This window comes from Microcebus murinus, chromosome 6, assembly GCF_040939455.1.
Source record: "Microcebus murinus isolate Inina chromosome 6, M.murinus_Inina_mat1.0, whole genome shotgun sequence".
Classification (NCBI taxonomy): domain Eukaryota; kingdom Metazoa; phylum Chordata; class Mammalia; order Primates; family Cheirogaleidae; genus Microcebus; species Microcebus murinus.
The window spans coordinates 1,500,347-1,523,772 of record NC_134109.1 but is presented as its reverse complement, the minus strand read 5'-3'; the positions used below and the strand labels follow the sequence as shown (position 1 = coordinate 1,523,772).

At 64.2% G+C, this 23,426-nt stretch overlaps 1 long non-coding RNA gene and 1 gene segment (V, D, J or C); both read right to left on the bottom strand.

Moving 5' to 3' along the window:
- Positions 1-1,423: 1,423 nt before the first annotated feature.
- LOC142871351 (uncharacterized) lies at positions 1,424-5,763 on the bottom strand. The gene is made up of 2 exons (XR_012919595.1): positions 5,653-5,763; positions 1,424-2,644 (listed from the first exon to the last, which is right to left on the bottom strand). It is a non-coding gene; the product is annotated as an uncharacterized LOC142871351 (long non-coding RNA).
- A 1,168-nt stretch (positions 5,764-6,931) lies between these two features.
- Positions 6,932-23,426, bottom strand: part of LOC105860809 (immunoglobulin gamma-1 heavy chain-like) — a 64,791-nt gene continuing 48,296 nt past the window's right edge. The window contains 4 exon segments of the C gene segment in view: positions 6,932-7,377; positions 7,478-7,807; positions 7,920-7,949; positions 8,173-8,466. Coding sequence covers positions 7,055-7,377; positions 7,478-7,807; positions 7,920-7,949; positions 8,173-8,466 — 977 coding nt within the window.

Sequence of the window (23,426 nt, the reverse complement as noted above, 5' to 3'; positions counted from 1 at the left end):
AGGGATGCGGCTGGGACAAGTGTGGCCACCCTCGTCCTGCATGACGTGGTCCCTCTCCCTCCCCAGGAAACGCCGGCCCCGCTTCTCAGCCGGGCTCCCGCCCGCTGCCATGGCCATGCTGACCTGGAGCCTCTCTGAGACCGAGCTCCGGCCATGCACCTCCCCGTCCTAGGGCTCCCGCTCAACGGGCCACCATGGCCAGTCCGTCCTCTGTCCCCGCACGACGCCTGTGTGTCCTGCGGCCCGGAGTGTCTCTCCAAGGCCTGAGTGCGGTACCGTACGATGTCCCCGTCAGGAAGGGCGGGCCGTCTGGGTGTCCAGGCTCGGGGAGGACAGAGCCCAGGCTCGGTGGAGGCCGCCCCAGATGCAGGGGTGCCTGGCACGGACCGGGCCAGCCCTGGGTGTTCGCTCAGCTCCCTGACCCCAGCCTCCCCCCTGCCTCCCTCTCCCCGGAGCCCGTGAGCTCTGCACAGAGGGCCGGTAGGCTCAGGCCGCGCCGGACTCTTCCCTGCTGCAGTGGCCACTCCTGCCTCAAATCCGTCCTTGTGACCGCAGTGTCTGGCTGCGTGTCCCTTTGCAAACACCTCTCTCCAGCTCCGCTCCTGCCCCCTGGCCCCCCGCACGCCCGTCATGGGCCGAATCTTATCCCGGGGTGAACCGTGCACCAGGCCTTGCCCGCACGGGGGAAGCTGACGTTTAGATGAGGTTTGGACTTCAGTGCCTATGCCGGGATGGGGTCGGGCTCTGGGGACGTCGGGGTGGGAGGATCACTTGCGTGTGACAAGGACGTGGACTTTGGGGAGCCGGAGGGGGGCTATTTTGAGGCACATGCGGCTGTCCAGCTTCATGTGCTGAGGTCCCGAGCCCGGTCCTGCAGGAGCTGCTTGTGTCTGGAGACGGGGCCCGGACAGAGGTCATGAGCTGACACGAGGTCACTCGGGCACACCCTGGTCCGACGGGACTGGGGTCCTCGTGGGAAGAGGTCAGGACGAGCAGAGGGAGGACCCCGGGAGGAGGCGATGTCTGCAAGCCCAGGACAGGGGCCCTGGGACCCCGCGGCCGGACCCCGAGGCTGGGACCCCCAGCCTCCAGGATGGGGTTGAAGCGTCGGCTGCCTGAGCTCCGTGCACAGACCCGTGCCCTTGTCACTGCTGCCCCGGGGGTCTGGGGGCTCCTCCCGCCCCCGGCCCTGGGACGGCCGGCGGGTGCCATGTCTGGCTCGGATTAGGAACAGGGTCCCCGACGGCAGGTGGGAGCCCTGATGCCCATGTAGCCAGGGCCGGCTGGGCGTGTGGCTCAGGGCGTGGGCGGTGGGGGCGGAAGGCTCGGACCCCGGGCGGTGGGGTCCCTGAGGCCCTTCCCCGCCCCCCCGGCGAGGCCACGGAGGGTGCGGACACAGGAAGGCTGTCCCCAGGCACAGGAGTGTGGAAGGATGTTTTATTGTCACACAGAGAAACACAGAGGGCAGCGAATGCCCTTCAGAAAGTCGACAGGAAGAAAAGCTACGGAAGCTGCAGCTGCGGCGTCTCCTCGAGTGGTTCCCGCGTGTCTTCCCGTGGCTGTGGCCGCTGTGGCGGGCGCCAGGCTCTCCCTGTGTCGCATCCGCCTGGCGTCTGCCCGGAGACGCGCTGGGGGCAGCGGCAGCTCCTGGTGGCCTCGGGTCTCTCCTGTTCCTGCTGTCAGTCGATCCTGGGGCTGGACGCCAGCCTGCGGTGGGTCGGGCAGTGCCTCCCCCTCTCCCTCGATGCTGCCGGCCTCCTCTGGCGGTGGGACCTGCTGCGGCTGAGACTGCCCGCCCGGGCCTGGTCACCGTGCCCGCCCTCGGCCTGCAGGGCTCTGCAGCGGCCACTGGCCCAGGCCCTCTCCACGTGGTCTCCTCGGGCGGGCGCCGGCCCCGGCTGGAGGGGCAGCGTCCTCCCCGGCCCTTCTCTGCCCAGCATGGCCACTGGGGTCACCTGCCCCTGGTCAGTCCCACCTGGGAGAGCCCGGTGGGGTGGGTGGGTGGCTGAGGGGCGTGCTGGCTACCCCGGAGGCTCCTTCCCAGGGACTGAGAAGAGTGTTCTTTGCTTGCAAGGAAAACAAGCCCGTTGCTCAGGTCAGAGGTTCACGGAGGCGCCCAGGACGGAGCCTGGCGGGATGCAGGCTGGGAGAAAGACCATCCGGGGACCACTGGCTCACATCCAGAGACTTCCCTGCTGGGGACGACTGCCTGGTGGCATCCTGGCCTGGGTGGCGGGTGCTCCCACGCCACCATCTGAGAAAACCCCGTGCTTGGAGGCTGGTGTGGACAGACTGTCGCAAGCCAGTCCCAGCCCAGGTGGACGCCGGGTGCCGGCCTCTGCCCCCCGGGTGGGCGCGTGTCCAGGCAGCGAGGTTCGGGCAGACCTGCCACCCACGAAGCTCTCCAAGTGGCAGGGCTGGGGGGCAGCTGGGGCGGCTGTGAGGCCAGAGAGCCGCAGGGCAGGGCGCGAGTCGGAGGGCAGGTGCGGCCTGGCGGGCTGAGCGTGGCGCACGGCTCCCATGCGGGTCTGGGTGCCCTGGGCATCCACACAGAGGGGCGCTAGGCCCCCTGCCCGATCATGTTCCTGTAGTCGGGGGCGATCGTCCGCTTCAGGTCGGCCACCGAGGAGAAGATCCACTTCACCTGCAGGACAGGGCGGGGTGAGCGCAGGCAGTGGGGAGACCACCTGCCCCACCCGGTCTGCACACCGGCCTGGGGGAGAGGGGGCTGAGCACGGACGGCAGGGGACAGGGTGCACACTTCCTGCGGATAGCATGGGGACAGCCTGGGGACAGTCTGGGGATAGCTTGGGACAGCATGGGGACAGCCTGGGGACAGCATGGGGACAGCATGGGGATAGCCTGGGAACAGCCTGGGGACAGCCTAGGGACAGCAAGGGGACAGCATGGGGATAGCCTGGGAACAGCCTGGGGACAGCCTAGGGACAGCAAGGGGACAGCATGGGGATAGCCTGGGAACAGCCTGGGGACAGCCTAGGGACAGCAAGGGGACAGCATGGGGATAGCCTGGGAACAGCCTGGGGACAGCCTAGGGACAGCAAGGGGACAGCATGGGGATAGCCTGGGAACAGCCTGGGGACAGCCTAGGGACAGCAAGGGGACAGCATGGGGATAGCCTGGGAACAGCCTGGGGACAGCCTAGGGACAGCAAGGGGACAGCATGGGGATAGCCTGGGAACAGCCTGGGGATAGCCTGGGGACAGCAAGGGGACAGCATGGGGATAGCCTGGGGATAGCCTGGGGACAGCCTAGGGACAGCAAGGGGACAGCATGGGGATAGCCTGGGAACAGCCTGGGGACAGCCTAGGGACAGCAAGGGGACAGCATGGGGATAGCCTGGGAACAGCCTGGGGATAGCCTGGGGACAGTAAGGGGACAGCATGGGGACAGCCTGGGAACAGCCTGGGGATAGCCTGGGGACAGCAAGGGGACAGCATGGGGATAGCCTGGGGATAGCCTGGGGATAGCCTAGGGACAGCAAGGGGACAGCATGGGGATAGCCTGGGAACAGCCTGGGGATAGCCTGGGGACAGCAAGGGGACAGCATGGGGACAGCCTGGGGACAGAATGGGGACAGCCAGAGGACAGTCTGGGGACAGCCTAGGGACAGCCTGGGGACAGCATGGGGATAGCCTGGGAACAGCCTGGGGATAGCCTGGGGACAGCAAAGGGACAGCATGGGGATAGCCTGGGGATAGCCTAGGGACAGCAAGGGGACAGCATGGGGATAGCCTGGGAACAGCCTGGGGACAGAATGGGGACAGCATGGGGACAGAATGGGGACAGCATGGGGACAGCAAGGGGACAGAATGGGGACAGTAAGGGGACAGCCTGGGGACAGCATGGGGACAGTAAGGGGACAGCCTGGGGACAGCATGAGGATAGCCTGGGGACAGCCTGGGGACAGTAAGGGGACAGCCTGGGGACAGCAAGGGGACAGCCTGGGGACAGCAAGGGGACAGAATGGGGATAGCAAGGGGATAGCCTGGGGACAGCAAGGGGACACAATGGGGATAGCAAGGGGACAGCCTGGGGACAGCATGAGGATAGCCTGGGGACAGCATGGGGACAGCATGGGAACAGTAAGGGGACAGCCTGGGGACAGCCTGGGGACAGCAAGGGGACAGCATGGGGACAGCCTGGGGACAGCCTGGGGACAGCATAGGGACAGTCTGGGGACAGCTGGGGACAGTTGGCAGACAGTCGGCGGACAGCATGGGGACAGAGACGGGAAAGTTGGGGACAATGTGGGGACAATATGGGGACAGCACGGGGATGGTGTGGGGATAATGTGGGAAGTCTGAGGATAGCAGGGGGACAGTCTGGTGACAGTCTGGGGACAATGTGAGGGCAATGTAGGGACAGTGAGGGGACAGCCTGGGGATGATTGGTGGACAGTTGGGGGACAGCATGGGGACAGCGTGGGGATAGTCTGATAATAGACACAGTAAGGGGACAGTTGGGGACAATGTGGGGACAGTATGGGGATGCATGGAGATGGTGTGAGGACAATGTGGGCAGTCTGGAAACAGCAGTGGCACAGTCTAGTGACAGCCTGGGGAAAATGTAAGGACAATGTTGGGACAGTGAGGGGACAGTCTGGGGATAGCCTGGGGACAGTGAGGGGACAGTCTGGGGACAGTGAGGGGACAGTCTGGGGACAGCCTGGGGATAGTCTGGTGACAATGAGGGGACAGTCTGGGGATAGTGAGGGGACAGTCTGGGGACAGCCTGGGGATAGTCTGGGGACAGTGAGGGGACAATCTGGGGACAGTGAGGGGACAGTATGGGGACAGCCTGGGGATAGTCTGGCGACAGTGAGGGGACAGTCTGGGGACAGTCTGGGGACAGCCTGGGGACAGTCTGGCGATAGCCTGGGGACAGTCTGGGGACAGGCTGGGGATAGTCTGGGGACAGTCTGAGGACAGTCTGGGGACAGCCTGGGGATAGTCTGGCGACAGTCTGGGGACAGTCTGGGGACAGGCTGGGGATAGTCTGGTAGTAGAGACAGTTGGGGACAATGTAGGTACAATATGGGGATGGCATGGGGACAACATGGGTATTCCGGACACAGCATGGGGACAGTCTGGGGCAGCATAGGACAGTCTGGTGACAGACAAGGGACAGTTGGGGACAGTATGGGGATGGCATGGGGATGGTGTGGAGACAATGTCGGCAGTCTGGTGACAGTCTGGGGACAGTCTGGGGACAGTCTGGGGACAGTCTGGTGACAGTCTGACGACAGTCTGGGGACAGTCTGGGGACAGGCTGGGGATAGTCTGGTAGTAGAGACAGTTGGGGACAATGTAGGTACAATATGGGGATGGCATGGGGACAACATGGGTATTCTGGACACAGCATGAGGATAGTCTGGGGCAGCATAGGACAGTCTGGTGACAGAGACAAGGGACAGTTGGGGACAGTATGGGGATGGCATGGGGATGGTGTGGAGACAATGTCGGCAGTCTGGTGACAGTCTGGGGACAGCCTGGGGACAGCCTGGGGAAAATGTGAGGGCAGTGTAGGGACAGTGTGGGACAGTCTGGGAGCAGCTTGGGGCAAGTGTGGGGCCAGTGTGTGACAGCTGCCCGGGTGGCAGCTCGGGGACAGCTGGGCGGGGCTGCGGCCCACCTTGAAGAGGGTGACGGTGGCGCTGTAGCACACGCTGAGCAGGAAGAGGGTGATGAAGATGGCGATGGTCGTCCAGAGCCCGTCCAGCTCCCCGTCCTGGGCCTCGGCGCAGCTCTCGTCCGCCTGCAGCTCTGCACAGGGAGGGGGGTCAGTGCCGCGTCCCGCCCGCTGGCCTCCGGGCGAGTCCGGGAGCGGCGCCCGAGGTCGGTTCCCCAGCGGCACCGGCGCCAGCTCGGGCCGGGCGAGCCCAGACCTCCCGGCCGGACGGCGGCCTGGCCTGGCGCCCGCTCCCCTGTGACCCGGCCCGGCCCGCAGGCCAGCGCTGCTCCCGGCCCTCCCTGGACCCCAGGCTGGAGGGTGGGGGTGGGGCTGGCAGGGCCTACCCTGGGGATGGGGCAGTGCGGCCCGGGGCGAGAGCCAGGGCTGGACGGTGACGGGCGTGTGCTGTGTGCGTCGGGTGTGCGGGCCCTGGATGGGCCCTGTGGGGGTGGGTTTCGAGTGGTCAGCACGTGGACACGCCGCGGGGCAGCTCGTGGCGCTGCGCTGCTGCAGGGGCTGGGCCGTGTCCGAGAGCGTGTGTGGCCGGGGCCGTGTCCGAGAACACATGTGTGGCTGGGGCCCTGTCCGCGAACACGTGTGTGGCCGGGGCCGTGTCTGCGAATGCGTGTGTGGCCGGGCACCTTGCCTGTCTGGCGCTGTGTTGGCTGCCCTGTGTGAGGCCCCTGTGTGTCATGCGTGTGTGTGTGCATACGGTGGCCATGTGGGATCATGCTCAGTGTGTTTGAACGGGTCTGGCCCGGTGTCCACGTGGTGTCAGGACAGCCCTTCCCCAGGGCAGACGGGGCCTTGTGCCTCTGCCCCTTTGGGGCCAGGGGTGGGTGTGCCAGGTGTGGGCAGTGTCCCGCAGGTGCTGTGGGGGACGGAGGGGAAGAGGGGCTGACCCTGCACCCAGGGCAGGTGTGTCTCCTGCGTGGACACAGGGAGGCCCGTGGACGGGCGCCCACAGAGTGGGGGTGTGTGCCTGTCTCCTGCGGGCGGCCCCTGGGGCTGCCCTGCCCAGCCCAGAGCAGCTGCTAGCTGCAGGGAGGGCCTGGAGAGGGGCCGCCGCCCCCAGAGCCCCTCCTCCGCCCAGGGCACTGTGGACCAGCCCGTCCCGGGCCGCCTGGGCAGCCCCACACAGCCTCGTCCGGCCTGCGTGGGACCCGCTCTGTCCCTGACCACGGCTCAGGCCTCAGACCCCGGCCCGCCCCTTGGAAAGAACCATCACAGTCTCGCAGGGTCCCAGGGCAGCTGGGTGCTTTATTTCCATGCCGGGTGCCCGGGCGGTATGTACAGGGGTGCGTGTCGAGCGTCCTCGCGGGACCCGAGGGCCGCGGGGCGAGGGGCTGGCCGGGTGCAGCGCTCATTTACCCGGAGTCGCGGAGACGGTCTTCTGGGTGTAGTGGTTGTGCAGGGCCTCGTGCATCACGGAGCAGGCGTAGCTGGCCCCCGACTCCCAGGCGCTCTTGGGGACGGTGAGCTTGCTGTAGAGGAAGTAGGACCCGTCCGAGTCCAGCACGGCTGGCGTGTTCTTGTAGTTGTGCTGCGGCTGCCCGTTGCTCTCCCACTCCACGACGATGTCCTCGGGGTAGAAGCCTTTGACCAGGCAGGTCAGGCTGAGCTGGTTCTGGCCCTTCTCCTCCCGCGGTGGGGGCATGGTGTACACCTTGGGCTCACGGACTGGCCCTGTGGGGACAGAGGTCAGGGCAGAGGTCACTCCTGCGTCCGCCTGGCCCTGCAGCCTGCGAGACCCGCCCGCCCTGGCCACCACGCCCGGCACGCCCACCTTTGGCTTTGGAGATGGTTCTCTCGACCGGGGCCGGGAGGGCTTTGTTGTTGACCTTGCACTTGAACTCCTTGCCCTTCAGCCAGTCCTGGTGCGCGATGGGGAGGGCGCTGACCACGCGGAACGTGCTGTTGAACTGCTGCTCCCGCGGCTGCGTCTGGGCGTTGCGCACCTGCACGTTGTCCACGTACCAGGTGAACTGCACGTCGGGGTCGTCCTGGCTGACGTCCACCACCACGCACGTGACCTTGGGGGTCAGCGAGATCATCAGGGTGTCCTTGGGCTTCGGGGGGAAGATGAAGACGGAGGGTCCCCCCAGGACTTCACAAGCTGGTGAGGCAGAGACAGAGGCAGGAGGGTCAGCGCCCAGGCGGGGCCCACCCCGGACTTGGGGGCTCCTCCTGGGCCTGGGTCCCCCCTGCTTGGGCTGGGGACAACTTACGTGGGCAAGGTGGCTTGGTGCATCTGGGAGCTGCAGAGAGAGAAGACGGGGTTACAGGGGTCTGGGGGGACGGTGTCCGAGGGGGCGAGGGGACAGTTTGGCCCTTGGGGTGGACTTCGGCCAGGGCAGGCTCCTCTCTGTGCCCTGGGACAGCCAGCCTGTGCCCACCCTGGGGGTGCCACAAGACCCCTCCCCGAGTGGGGCTCAGGTGAGGGCTCCTGCTGCCCCGTGCTGGGCCCTCCCGTCCTCTCACCGATGGTCTTGTCCACCTTGGTACTGCTGGCCGGGTGGGCGACATTGCAGGTGTAGGTCTTGCTGGGCCAGCTGCCAGCTGGCACGGTCACCATGCTGCTGAGGGAGTAGAGCCCCGAGGAGTCTAGGGCGGCCGGGAAGGTGTACACGCCGCTGGTCACGGAGCCTGAGTTCCAGGTCACGGTCACGGGCTCGGGGAAGTAGTTCTTGACCAGGCAGCCCAGGGCCACCGAGGAGCCAGACGTGGCCTGGTTGCCAGGCGCCAGGGGGAAGACCGATGGGGGCGTGGTCTTGGCTGCGAGAGAGGAGGCACCGTGTGACTGTGGCGTCGGACAGAGCCAGCCTGGACCCTGAGGTCCCTTGTGCCTGGCTCTCCAGGCAGGGCCAGTGACCAGGCTCATGGGCCTCAGCTGCCCGCCTGGCTGGCTCTGCCAGCCTGGCCGCGCCGCCCGCCCTGCCCCTGCCAGCCTGGCCGCGCCGCCCGCCCTGCCCCAAGATCCCGGGATGGGCTTCCAGGACTGGCCGCCCCACCTGCCGCTCTGCTGCCCAGGGCCTCGGCCGCAGCCTGGGGGCTGGATGCGCTTGGGGGTCCCCTGGGGTCAGCACAGCCGGGGTTCCGGCCTTGCTCCACTCTGGCCACCCTAGGCACCGCTCCTGTGGGCCCCCAGCCCCTGTCCCTGCGCCGGCCTCCCGGGGCGGGGGCCCTGTGTGACCGGCGGTCCCTGTCCTCCCCAAAGCCGGCTGCAGTCACTGCCCTGTTGCCCAGCCTGGCCCGGAGGCCTGGTCATGGCGCCCTCCGCCCTCCAGGCCCAGTGCCCTCTGCAGTGGGCTCTGGGGCTGGGTCGCAGCCCCAGACCCGGGGCTCCCTTCAGTCCTGGAGCAGCCCCCCCATAATCTCCCCATGCACCCATCCCCTCCCTCACCTGCGGCCCCAGCTCACGCCAGCCCAGGCTCTTGAATCTCAGTGACCCTGGTGGCTGCCTGAGGTCCACCCACGGCCCCTCCACCCCTGCCGGCCCCCTGTCCAGGGGCTCTCTGTCTCCACAGCCCCCAGCTGGTGGGTCCCTGCTGAGCTGGGCACAGTCCCCCAAGCCCAGCATGGGTAGCACCTTGCACCTGCCCTCAACCCTCCCCTTCCTGTCCAGTACCAGCATGCCAGGCCCGGGGAGCCCCTGTTCGCTCTCGGGTGCTGGCCCAGCCGCCCTGGGTCCTCAGTGGAGGTTGGGTGTACCCCCCACAGGAAGCTAAGGACCCCCACCAGGCTGCCCCTCCCTCCCTGCAACTCAGGCACTGGCTGCCCCTGCTGAGGCCCCCAGCGGGACCAGAAGCACCAGCTGACACTCACCTACCAGCCCTCTGCCCTGGTCCCCCGAGCTCCTGGGAACTGCCCCCTGCTCTGCTCACCCAGAACTGCTCTGCCCTGGTTCCCGGACCTCCCAGGAGCTGCCCCTGCTCCTCCAGCCTCCCACCTGCTCTATTCACCTGGGACTGCTCTGCCCTGGTCCCCTGAGCTCCCGGGAGCTGCCCCTGCTCCTCCAGCCTCCCACCTGCTCTATTCACCGGGGACTGCTCTGACCTGGTCCCCTGAGCTCCCCCCAGCTCCTCCGGCCTTCCACCTGCTCTATTCACCTGGGACTGCTCTGCCCTGGTCCCCTGAGCTCCCGGGAGCTGCCCTTGCTCCTCCAACCTCCCACCTGCTCTGTTGAGCTGGGACTGCTCTGCCCTGGACCCCTGAGCTCCCCCCTGCTCCTCCAGCCTCCCACCTGCTCTATTCACCTGGGACTGCTCTGACCTGGTCCCCTGAGCTCCCCCCTGCTCCTCCAGCCTTCCACCTGCTCTATTCACCTGGGACTGCTCTGCCCTGGTCCCCTGAGCTCCCGGGAGCTGCCCCTGCTCCTCCAGCCTCCCACCTGCTCTATTCACCTGGGACTGCTCTGCCCTGGTCCCCTGAGCTCCCGGGAGCTGCCCCTGCTCCTCCAGCCTCCCACCTGCTCTATTCACCTGGGACTGCTCTGCCCTGGTCCCCTGAGCTCCCGGGAGCTGCCCCTGCTCCTCCAGCCTCCCACCTGCTCTATTCACCGGGGACTGCTCTGACCTGGTCCCCTGAGCTCCCCCCAGCTCCTCCGGCCTTCCACCTGCTCTATTCACCTGGGACTGCTCTGCCCTGGTCCCCTGAGCTCCCAGGAGCTGCCCCTGCTCCTCCAACCTCCCACCTGCTCTATTCACCTGGGATAGCTCTGCCCTGGATCCCTGAGCTCCCCGCTGCTCCTCCTGCCTCCCACCTGCTCTATTCACCTGAGACTGCTCTGCCTTGGTCCCCTGAGCTCCTGGGAGCTGCCCCTGTTCCTCCTGCCTCCCACCTGCTCTATTCACCGGGGACTGCTCTGCCCTGGTCCCCTGAGCTCCCGGGAGCTGCCCCTGCTCCTCCAGCCTCCCACCTGCTCTATTCACCGGGGACTGCTCTGACCTGGTCCCCTGAGCTCCCCCCAGCTCCTCCGGCCTTCCACCTGCTCTATTCACCTGGGACTGCTCTGCCCTGGTCCCCTGAGCTCCCGGGAGCTGCCCTTGCTCCTCCAACCTCCCACCTGCTCTGTTGAGCTGGGACTGCTCTGCCCTGGACCCCTGAGCTCCCCCCTGCTCCTCCAGCCTCCCACCTGCTCTATTCACCTGGGACTGCTCTGACCTGGTCCCCTGAGCTCCCCCCTGCTCCTCCAGCCTTCCACCTGCTCTATTCACCTGGGACTGCTCTGCCCTGGTCCCCTGAGCTCCCGGGAGCTGCCCCTGCTCCTCCAGCCTCCCACCTGCTCTATTCACCTGGGACTGCTCTGCCCTGGTCCCCTGAGCTCCCGGGAGCTGCCCCTGCTCCTCCAGCCTCCCACCTGCTCTATTCACCGGGGACTGCTCTGACCTGGTCCCCTGAGCTCCCCCCAGCTCCTCCGGCCTTCCACCTGCTCTATTCACCTGGGACTGCTCTGCCCTGGTCCCCTGAGCTCCCAGGAGCTGCCCCTGCTCCTCCAACCTCCCACCTGCTCTATTCACCTGGGATAGCTCTGCCCTGGATCCCTGAGCTCCCCGCTGCTCCTCCTGCCTCCCACCTGCTCTATTCACCTGAGACTGCTCTGCCTTGGTCCCCTGAGCTCCTGGGAGCTGCCCCTGTTCCTCCTGCCTCCCACCTGCTCTATTCACCGGGGACTGCTCTGCCCTGGTCCCCTGAGCTCCCGGGAGCTGCCCCTGCTCCTCCAGCCTCCCACCTGCTCTATTCACCGGGGACTGCTCTGACCTGGTCCCCTGAGCTCCCCCCAGCTCCTCCGGCCTTCCACCTGCTCTATTCACCTGGGACTGCTCTGCCCTGGTCCCCTGAGCTCCCGGGAGCTGCCCTTGCTCCTCCAACCTCCCACCTGCTCTGTTGAGCTGGGACTGCTCTGCCCTGGACCCCTGAGCTCCCCCCTGCTCCTCCAGCCTCCCACCTGCTCTATTCACCTGGGACTGCTCTGACCTGGTCCCCTGAGCTCCCCCCTGCTCCTCCAGCCTTCCACCTGCTCTATTCACCTGGGACTGCTCTGCCCTGGTCCCCTGAGCTCCCGGGAGCTGCCCCTGCTCCTCCAGCCTCCCACCTGCTCTATTCACCTGGGACTGCTCTGCCCTGGTCCCCTGAGCTCCCGGGAGCTGCCCCTGCTCCTCCAGCCTCCCACCTGCTCTATTCACCGGGGACTGCTCTGACCTGGTCCCCTGAGCTCCCCCCAGCTCCTCCGGCCTTCCACCTGCTCTATTCACCTGGGACTGCTCTGCCCTGGTCCCCTGAGCTCCCGGGAGCTGCCCTTGCTCCTCCAACCTCCCACCTGCTCTGTTGAGCTGGGACTGCTCTGCCCTGGACCCCTGAGCTCCCCCCTGCTCCTCCAGCCTCCCACCTGCTCTATTCACCTGGGACTGCTCTGCCCTGGTCCCCTGAGCTCCTGGGAGCTCCCCCCTGCTCCTCCAGCCTCCCACCTGCTCTATTCACCTGGGACTGCTCTGACCTGGTCCCCTGAGCTCCCCCCTGCTCCTCCAGCCTTCCACCTGCTCTATTAACCTGGGACTGCTCTGCCCTGGTCCCCTGAGCTCCCGGGAGCTGCCCCTGCTCCTCCAGCCTCCCACCTGCTCTATTCACCTGGGACTGCTCTGCCCTGGTCCCCTGAGCTCCCGGGAGCTGCCCCTGCTCCTCCAGCCTCCCACCTGCTCTATTCACCTGGGACTGCTCTGACCTGGTCCCCTGAGCTCCCGGGAGCTGCCCCTGCTCCTCCAACCTCCCACCTGCTCTGTTGACCTGGGACTGCTCTGCCCTGGTCCCCTGAGCTCCCGGGAGCTGCCCCTGCTCCTCCAACCTCCCACCTGCTCTGTTGAGCTGGGACTGCTCTGCCCTAGTCCCCTGAGCTCCTCGGAGCTGCCCCTGCTCCTCCAACCTCCCACCTGCTCTATTCACCTGGGATAGCTCTGCCCTGGATCCCTGAGCTCCCCCCTGCTCCTCCAGCCTCCCACCTGCTCTATTCACCTGGGACTGCTCTGCCCTGGTCCCCTGAGCTCCCGGGAGCTGTCCCTGCTCCTCCTGCTTTCCACCTGCTCTGTTTACCTGGGACTGCTCTGCTCTGGTCCCCTGAGCTCCCTGGAGCTTCCCTTGCTCCTCCAGGCTCCCACCTGCTCTATTCACCTGGGACTGCTCTGTCCTGGTCCCCTGAGCTCCCGGGAGCTGCTCCCTGCTCCTCCTGCCTCCCAGCTGCTGTATTCACCTGGGACTGCTCTGCCCTAGTCCCTGGAGCTCCCGGGAGCTGCCCCCCCACTCCTCCAGCCTCCCACCTGCTCTGTTTAACTGGGACAGCTCTGCCTTGGTCCCCTGAGCTTCTGGGAGGTGCCCCTGCTCCCCTAGCCTCCCACCTGCTCTATTCACCTGGGACAGCTCTGCCTTGGTCCCCTGAGCTCCCTGGAGCTGCCCCCTGCTCCTCCTGCCTCCCACTTGCTCTGTTGAGCTGGGACTGCTCTGCCCTGCTTCCCTTAGCTCCCGGGAGCTGCCCCCTGCTCCTCCTGCCTCCCACCTGCTCTGTTGAGCTAGGACTGCTCTGCCCTGGTCCCCTGAGTTCCCAGGACCTGCCACCTGCTCCGCCAGCCTCTCACCTGCTCCGTTTACCTGGGACTGCTCTGCCGTGTTTCCTGAGATCCCAGGAACTGCCCCCTGCTCCTCCCGCCTCTCACCTGCTCTGTTGAGCTCAGACTTCTCTTCCCTGCTGCCCTGAGCTCCCGGGAGCTGCCCCTTCCTCCTCCTGCCTCCCCCCTGCTCTGTTTAGCTTGACCTACTCTACCCTGGTCCTCTGAGCTCCTGGCAGCTGCCTCCTTCTCCTTGTGCCATCCACCTGCTGTTTACCTGGGACTGCTCTGCCCTGGTCCCCTGAGCTTCAGCAATGCCCCCAGTTCCTCCTGCGGTTCCCAACAGCCTCTGCCAACTTGGCCTCCACTCATGGCCTCATTTCTTTCCTGCTTGTCTTGCTCCTGGACCCACAGGCAGCTCTCTCTGCAGCCAGCTTTCCCGAGCAGAGCCCCTTGCCCCTGCCCTGGTTCCTTCCCACGCGCTCCTGGTCCCTGGGTCTCACCCCTCCTCTGCCACCCAGCTCTGGAAGCCTCTTCTGGACTCTTGCTCCTCCAATCCTGTGGCTCTGCTTGGTCAGGTGCCCCAGCCTGTCAGGCCCTCACAGCCTCCCCCAGCCCCCAGGCCTGGGCTCTCGGCCCCTCCTCTGTGCTCCTGGTCCCCGTTCTCCTGCCCACCCAGCCCTGGCAGCCAGCTCTGAGCCCGGCGCTGGCGCTGCCCTGCCTGGCTCCCTGGTCCTGCCACTGCCTGCTCACCTTGGGGCCTTCCTGCTCTGCTCCTGGCACTGGCTGCAGCCGAGGACCCCGCGACCCTCACCTGTGACCCTGCTCCGGCTGGCTGCTGTGGCCTAGACAGGCCTTGTGGTCATCCGGTTCTGTTCTCCTGCCCCCGCACTGCACCCTCGGTTCAGGCCGAGCTGCCCATCCTGGCAGCCCTGCGTCTGCTCAGCTCCTGCAGGCACAGCTGGGCCTGTCCTTCCAGCCTCCTCGAGGCCCGGCCCGGCGGTTCCTGCGACCCACTCACCAAGTTGGGGCTGTTCGTGGGGGCGCCAGAGCCCTTCCTGCGCTGGCCCCGGCCCATGTGGCTCTTCCTGGCCTTTGCTCTGGGGCTGCTGCCTGGGTCCCTCCCAGAGGGCAGCTCCGGTCCCCAGAGGTGTGAACTCCACCCCGCCCCCTCCAGCAGACTAAGAACGGGATTGAAACTGGCAGCTCGGTGACTTCCTAAAGTTCCCTTTTCTTCTGTTGTTTTCTGTGTCAGAGGGCTTGGGGTGGGGGCAGACGTGGCAGAGGCCCTGGCATGTGGGTGACCCCCATACCCAGGGGAGAAAGCGGGAAGTCCGGATACCACGTGCTCTCTTGGCACCCTGCCTGCCAGTCCCTGGGGCCGGCTGGGCTCAGGCCTCATAGACCTGGGTGCTCATCTGAGCCCTCCGCCCCCAGCGTGGTGGCTGCTGCTCCCTGGTCCCTCTGTCCCCAGCTCTCCTTCGTGCAGGGAAGAGGACAGTGTGAGCTACCACTGAGCGTCTGGCCAAGGACAGCTGGATGGACAAGGGGGAGGTGGGGACTCAGGGGGCTCCCAGGCAGGACCGGGCCTGGCCCCGCAGGGAACAGGTGCAGCCGTGGGCAGGACGGTCTCTGGGGCTGGGGCTCTGGAAGGAAGAAGACAAGTTTCATTCTTGGCCCAGGGGCTTCTGCTCTGCTCCTGGGGTGAGGGGACGTGGGACAGGATTGGAGCATGCCAGCACAGAGTGGGGGTGGCACACGGTGGAGACCCAGCAGTGAGGGCACAGAGGGTCCTGGTCGAGGCCTGAGCAGGGGCTTCCAGCACCTGAGGTGCAGGGAGGGAAAGAGTCCTGCTGGGGTCCCTTAGCTTCCTGGGGGGGGGGGAGGTGCACCTGACCTGCACCGAGGGCCCAGGGCGGCTGGGCCAGCACCAGAGAGAGAAAAGGGCCTCCCTGGGCCTGGGGTGCTGGCACAGGGCAGGGAGGGAAGGGTCGAGGGCAGGTGAAAGGTGCTACCTGTGCTGGGGGTGGGGGGCTGTGCCCAGCTCAGCAGGGACCCGCCAGGAGGGGGCTGTGGAGACAGGGAGCCCCGGACAGGCGGCCGGCAAGGCCAGGCAAAGGGCAGGATGGGGTGGAGGTGGGAGAGGAGCAGGCCAGAGCGTCTCCCAGATCCCAAGGCCGAGAGGCCTGTGCAGGAAGCACCCAGGATGGCGTGTTGGGGAGGGCTCCTGCATGGGCCTAGGAGGAGGCCACTTCCGGTGCTGAAGGGGAGCCTGGCGCTGGCTCTGGGCCACCTGTCATGGGGTGTCCTGGGGCCTCTGGCTGTGCGTTGTGCCCTTCCCACTCGATGTGCACTCCACGAGGACAGGGCCCGGCCCATGGCATCCCTGCTGGACCTCAGACACCTGAGCTGGCCCTCCCAGGCTAAGGGCACTGCGTGAGGGGCCCCTATGGCCCCCCATGAAGGAGATGGAGGAGAAATAGGAGGAGAAACAGGAGGAGCAGGAGGAGGAGGAGGAGGTGTGGGAGCAGGTGAAGGAAAGGAAGGAGGAAGATGAGGTGGAGAATGAGGAGAGAGGAGGTAGAGGATGGGGGTAAGAGGAGGAGGAGGAGGAGTGGGAGGAGGAGAAGTGGGAGGAGGAGGAGGGGAGGAGGGGAAGGAGGAAGAGGAGAACGAGGAGGAGGGGAGGAAGGGGAGGAGTGGAGGAGGAGAAGGAGGAGAGGGAGGAGGAGGAGGGGGAGGAGGAGGGGGAGGGGAAGGAGGAGGAGGAGAAGGGGGAGAGGGAGGAGGAGAGGGAGGAGGGGGGAGGGGAAAGGGAGGAAGAGCAGGAGCAGGAGGAGGAGGGGGAGGAGGGGGGAAGGGGAGGACGAGCAGGAGAAGGAAGAGGGGGAGGAGGAGGAGGAGGGGAAGGGGAGGGGGAGGGGAAGAGAGAAGGAGGGGGAGGGGGAGGAAGAGGAGGAGGGGGAGGAGGAAGAGGAGGAAGAGGAGGGGAAGGAGGGGGAGGGGGAGGGGGAGGGGAAGGAGGAGGAGGAACAGGAGGAGGAAGAGCAGGAGGAGGAGCAGCAGGAGGAACAAGAAAAGGAGGAGGCAGAGGAAGAGGAGCAGGAGGAGAAGGAGGAGCAGGAATAGAAGGAACAGGAAGAGGAGGAGGCAGAGGAAGAGGAGCAGGTGGGAGAAGAGGAGCAGGAGGGAAAGAGGAGCCGGAGGGAGGAGAGGAGTGAGAGGGAGGAGAGGAGCGGGAGGGGGCAGAGGGGAAGGAGGAGGAGGAGGAGGAGGAGGAGGAGGAGGAGAGGAAAGCCACGCGGAGCAAGTGCGGGTCTGCGCAGTCTGCAGTCTCTAGCACACCGCCGGACGCCCCGCGCACGAACGGAAGGAGCTTCCGCGCCCTGCCGCACATGGAGCCACACCTGACCCGGACGCCAAGGCGGGTTTGAGCCCAAGTGCGGGGCGGGAGGCCGCGGGGACTGGCCCGGGCGAGGCTCTGGCGCCAGGGCCGCCCGCCACGGCCGCGTCACACGGACCCGGAGCCGAGCGCGAGCCCAGAGGCCGAAGCACGCGTGGGACGTCGGCTCGTTCCACCAGGGCGCCAGGACACTCGCTGGGGAAGGCCGTCCGGGGAAGCCGACACCCTGGTGCGCACGGGCGGCCCGGCCTCCCGCAGGCCGCAGTGGGAGCGGCGCAGACTCGAAGGCTGGAATGAGAACGTGAAGCTGCGGGGAGAAGCGCGGGGCGCGTGTGGCCGGCGTGGGCGTCCGCGTCTGCCCACGGCCCCTCCGGCCCGCCACGGCAGCGACACACAGCGACGGGTTCCGTCAAGCTGGACGCCCTCTCAGCCACCAGCAGCATGCAGAGACGGCCTGCGGGCGCGAGGACGGCACCTGCCCACCCGCACCTGGGACGCGCGACGCGGAAGGAAGCGAACTCACAGGCAAGAAAGCGGACAGCCCGAAGAAACATGGGTGCGGGGTCCGATCGCATCCACACGCTTCCGCAAGGGAGACGTGAAAGCGGCCAGCGGGCGTGAAAAAGGGCTCGGCACCACCGACCGGCAGGGAGAGTCAGACTAGAGCCCGAAGGAGAGGCCCCGGCCTCTGTCAGAACGGCGGCCATCCAAGGGCAAAAGACAGCGGGCGAGGCGCGGGACGCGGAGGGCGGGACGCGGGGCGGGACGCGGAGGGCGGGACGCGGGGCGGGACGCAGGGCGGGACGCGGGACGGAGGGGGGGGCAGGACGCCAGTCGCGCAGCCACCGCGCAAACCGCGTGCAGCTCCTCGGCAGCTGCAGTCAGAGCTGCAGCCCACAGCCGGGCGTGCCCAGCGGGGAGGGATCGCCGTTTAGGGAGCGCCTGCCCCCACGTTCGCGGCAGCGCGTGCCCACCAGCCCGGGCGCAGAACCAGCCTGCGCGCCCATCCGCGGGCAGACGGACGAGGAAGAGCAGCGCGTGCGCACAGCGGAAGAGTACTCAGCCTCGAGAAAGAACAAAATCCCGTCATTTGCAAGGATACAGATGAGCCGGAAGGCTGCTTCCGCAAAGCGAAACAGGCCAGTCGCAGAAAGAGAAGCACGGCGCGTTCTCTCCTGCGGCCCGCGGCCGCCAGGGGCTGGGGTGGGGCGGGAGCTGCCGGTCGGGGGGTGCGGGGCCTCGGGGAGACAGGAGGAGCGCGTGCAGGGAGCCGGCGCGCTTCACGGCGGCCGCGGCTCACGACCACGTGCTGTGTCCTGGGATCTGCTAGACTAGGGAGTGTTCTCGCCACGAGGAACGAGTGGGGGGCGGCCCGCGGGTCGCGAGCTCGCTGTAGCCATTCCGTGACGTGTGCGTGCTTCAGAACACCGTGTTGTAGGCGACACGTGCATACAATTTCTTGTCAGCTAAAAAGTTTTAAGACGAAGCAGAGCAGAAGAGAAGGAAGATGAGGAGGAGGAGGAGGAAGAGCCAGAAACTCAAGTTTTTCGCTGAGCCCTGTTCTGCCCCCAAATCTACGGCCCAGTGACGTATTGGCAGTTCGCACCCGGAGCTATGGAAGCGACGGTGGTGTGGAAGGTCCCGGAACACTTAGAAACTCGGGGCTGCTGCGGGGTCCCAAGAGGAGAGCCAGGGCCCCTCCAGACAGAGGGCCGCGAGGAAGGGGTCACCGCCGGCCGTGCCAGTGTCTGTGCCTGCAGGGCGGCTGTGGTCAGACCCTTGTGCCCCAGGACTGGCCACACCGGCGCAAGTCCAGTGGACGGGTCAGTCCCTTGGGAGGACAAGGCAGGGGCACTGGAGACCCCACGCAGCCGGAGCTCTGGACACTCTAGGGAGAGCAGACGGCCACGGGGTGGGGCAGAGGCCACACGCGCCCGATGGCCTGTCTCGTGGAGCCGGGTGCTCTGGAGGCACCGTCCGCCCGCACCCCAGCGAGAGGGCTCGGCCAGGCGGCACCAGCCGCGAACCGGGACGTCGGCCTCGCCGGCCGCCGGGCGTGCTGGAGCCCTGGACTCGCGGCCCCCAGAACCGCGAGAAGTAGACTTGCGTGGCTCCTGGGCCCCTCTGCGGAATGTGGGAGTGCCGGAATCAAAATGAAGTCAAGCGGGTTCACAAACAAAACTCAAGGAAAGAGAACCCTGACCAACGGAGCCGGGGAAGGCCAAGAAGAGAAGGGTGCTCCGGCGTAAACGCCCGATGGTAAACGCCGTCGCAAAGGACCCTGCAGAAGCCACAACCCTGCAGAAAGGCCACCCGACCTCGAGCAGAAAGCACTTGCCTGAGCTCACCTGCCCAGCAGCTGCCTGCCCAGCCCGAGGCTGACAGGACCCTGTTGATCCTCGTGGCCAAGGAGAGTGACCTCAAAACAATCACGCCACCCTCCTCATTTTCCCTTTAAAGATTTCCTCCTTACTCTCCTGCCCTGGGCACGCACGCCGTTTACCGTGGCGTTTACCGTGGCATGAGCGTGCATTGCTGCAATCCCACGTGAACACGGCCTGATCCTCTCCCTGCTTGTCACTTAGGTTGATGGCACTTTCGTACGGCAGCCCAAAGTCTCCCTGCAGCAGACGAGGGCCTGGATTTGCCCCTGGTCTGCGGGGTGCGGTGTTTCCTCAGGTGCGGTGTTTTCTCAGGTGCAGTGTTTCCTCAGGTGCGGTGTTTTCTCGCTGCGCCGGAGGGGGAGCCAGGAGGGAGGTGGAGGGGCCTGGCAGAGCCCGGCCTGGGTGCTGGTGCTGCGCTGGGCCTCCCTGCACCGCCCGCCCCAGGGACCAGGGGTGGAGGAGGACGCCCAGGGCCAGCCTCCCCTGCCCTGCCCTGCCCGTGTGTCGGCCCCGGAACGCCAGCCTGGGTCTCCTCGCCCCTCCCGCTCAGTGTCCCCGGCCCGTCCGGTGTCCTGCCCCGACGGTGGCACGCGTGCAGCCTGGAGCCCCAGATGTGCACCTGTGCTCGCGAGCGCGGCCCCCACTCCAGGCGCCCAGACCCGGGTGTGGCCGCCGGGTGGGCCCCTCGGCGGACTCCGCCATCTCACCTGGGGACAGCAGCTTCAGCTTCCGGACGTGCTTGACTGATGACCTTGAGAGGAGGCGACCTGGCTGATGTGGGGGGCACATGTGCCCCCCCATGTTATGAAAGGGAGGCAGAGAAGGCGCCATGAGGTCGCCCTGCGGTGTGAGGAGGCGGAAGGCGGGAATGCGGGGAAGGGAGGGGCAGGCAGGGGAAGGCGGGAACAGCTGGAAATTCGAGGAGGGCCGGGAAATGCGGGGTAGGTGAGGGAGGGCAGGGAGGGGAGGGGAATGCGGGGCAGCAGGGCGGGGCCGGGAAGGCGGGAAAGGAATCTCCTGGAGCCACAGAGGGAGCGAGGCCCTTGCCTCAGGGTCTTGGCCCAGGGAAGCCTCTGCAGACCTCGCACACGGCACTGAGAGAGATGGTCAGGGCAAGTCGTGGTCGTCCTTGTAAGGCTGGTGGCGGGCCCCCTTGCCCTCCCTGCATCAAAAAGAAAAGGCTCACGATTCCAGACCCCACTGAGAACATCCACAGCCAGATGTCTGCCCAGATAAGAAAGTCTTGCCTCCTGGATTCCGCAAATACCACCAGCCCCTCCTAAACCATGGAAGGTCACAGTGGAAAATCCCAGCTCTTCCTGCCAAAAGTCCCAAGCCCGGCCCAAACGGTATAAAAGGCCTCACCACCTTCAAACAGAGGCAACTCCTGGGGTCCCCGTCTCTTGAGGCCCCAGAACCTAAACCAGGAGCGCTAAATAAAGCCACATTGTTTGGCTCCACTCTTTCTCTCTCTGTTTCTTTTGCCACTGAAAAACCTGACAGTCCTCACGGCAGCCACAGGAGACTCACACACAGAGAACCCCTCAAGCCTAAGGCGCCCCATCCTTGCAGAGGCCAAGGCCCTGAAGACCCCTGACCCCTTTGTCCCCACCCAGGCCGTGTGTCAGTGCACCTGCTGGCTCAGCCTTCACAGCCCACCCAAAAGCCACCACTTCCCCACCGCATGGCCAGCCACCGGCCTGGCCCCAGACCTCTGGGCAGCTTCCCCAGGGTCCCCTGCCACCTGCCCACCTGCCCTCCTGCCTTCCCACCCACCTGCCCAACTGTCCTCCTGCCCTCCTGCCCACCTGTCCTCCTGCCCACCTGCCCTCCTGCCCTCCTGCCCACCTGCCCTCCTGCCCAGCTGCCTTCCTGCCCTCGTGCCCTTGTGCCCACCTGCCCTCCTGCCCTCCTGCCCTCCCCAGCCTCCCAGCAGCGCCTGGAATCTTGACTGGGCTTTTACAGCCCGGATGACCCCCGTGCTCAGACCCAGGGCCTCGGCAGCTCCGTCCTGCTCACGCCCTGCAAATTGTGAACTAAAATAAAATCTTAAGATTTCACCAAAATGGCTGATGGAATGGATCCCTTCTTGGCCAAAGTGATATCCTAAAACTAAACTGCTTGATGGGAAGAGGGAGGTCAGAGGTGCCTCCTGTCCCCTCCCTTCTTGGAGACACCCTTTGTAACCCATCAGCAGGCCTAAGGTGTAAGCCCCCGCTTCGGGAGGACCCATATTTTCGGGCCAAACCAATGTCCGCCTCCCACATATTGATTTATGAGTTTACCTATAGCCCCTGTCTCCCTAAAACGGCGGTCCCCTCTCGCTCGGGGATTTTGCCCCAGACACGTGGACTGAGGCCTCGCGGGACCTGGACTTGGGCAGAAGTCAGGCCGGTCTCCCGCCCCACAGGCCGTGCTGGGCCACGGCTGGGTCTGCGCTTGCCAGGTTTACTCTGACAGGCACACTGGTTGGGGCAAGACCTCAAAGAGAATTGGGGGAGTGAACGGGGAAAGAGACAGATTTCTGCTATCATTGTAAGGAAAGAAAGCAAATTAAAGCCCAGCATTGATACAAATAAGCAGACACGAAGAAATTATCGGAAAATACCTACATTCTCCTGGGGTGAATATGTGTTTTGTGACAGTGACTCCAAGGCCAGGAACACTAAAAAGTAGGATTGATAGGTTTGCCCAAAGGGCAATGAAAGGAAATTTCTCTAAGGACAAAACCAACATAAAAAATAAACACTATAGGAGAGAGAACAACCAAAGAATCTAACAGCAAAAAGTTTGTTTAGTCAGGATTCTCCTGAGAAACAGAACCAACAGGATATGTAGGAATCCATAGATGTGAACATAGATGTAGATGCAGACACAGAAGTTGATGTAGATGCAGATGCAAATGTAGATATAAATGTAGAAATAGATGCAGATGCAGATGTAGATAGATGCAGATGTAGATGCAGATGCAGATGTAGAAGGAGATGCAGATGCATATGAAAATGTAGATGCAGATGTAGATGTAGATGCAGATGTGGATGCAGATGTAGATAATAGATGCAGATGCAGATAATATAGATGTAGAAGTAGATGCAGATGTAGATGTAGAAGTAGATGCAGATGGAGATATAGATGCAGATGCAGATGTAGAGGTAGATGTAGATACGGATGTAGATGCAAATGTAGATGCAGATGTAGATATAGATGTAGAAGTAGATGCAGATGTAGATGCAGATGTAGATATAGATGTAGAAGTAGATGCAGATGCAGATGTAGATGCAGATATAGATGTAGAAGTAGATGTAGATGCAGATACAGAATCAGATGTAGCTATAGATGCAGATGCAGATGTCGATGTAGAAGTAGATGTAGATGCAGATACAGATGTAGATATAGAAGTAGATGCAGATGCAGATGTAGATGTAGAAGTAGATGCAGATGCAGATGTAGATGTAGAAGTAGATGCAGATGCAGATGCAGATGTAGATGTAGAAGTAGATGCAGATGCAGATGCAGATGTAGATGTAGAAGTAGATGCAGATGCAGATGCAGATGTAGATATAGAAGTAGATGCAGATGCAGATGTAGATGTAGAAGTGATGTAGATGCAGATGCAGATGTAGATGTAGAAGTAGATGCAGATGCAGATGTAGATGTAGAAGTAGATGCAGATGCAGATGTAGAAGTAGAAGTAGATGCAGATGTAGAAGTAGAAGTAGATGCAGATGCAGATGTAGATGTAGAAGTAGATGCAGATGCAGATGTAGATGTAGAAGTAGATGCAGATGTAGATGTAGAAGTAGATGCAGATGCAGATGTAGATGTAGAAGTAGATGCAGATGTAGATGTAGAAGTAGATGCAGATGCAGATGCAGATGTAGATGTAGAAGTAGATGCAGATGCAGATGTAGATGTAGATGTAGAAGTAGATGCAGATGCAGATGTAGATGTAGAAGTAGATGCAGATGCAGATGTAGATGTAGATGTAGAAGTAGATGCAGATGCAGATGCAGATGTAGATGTAGAAGTAGATGTAGATGCAGATGTAGATGTAGAAGTAGATGCAGATGCAGATGTAGATGTAGAAGTAGATGCAGATGCAGATGTAGAAGTAGAAGTAGATGCAGATGTAGATGTAGAAGTAGATGCAGATGCAGATGCAGATGTAGAAGTAGATGTAGATGCAGATGCAGATATAGAAGTAGAAGTAGATGCAGATGCAGATGTAGATGTAGAAGTAGATGCAGATGCAGATGTAGATGTAGAAGTAGATGCAGATGTAGATGTAGAAGTAGATGCAGATGCAGATGCAGATGTAGATGTAGAAGTAGATGCAGATGCAGATGTAGATGT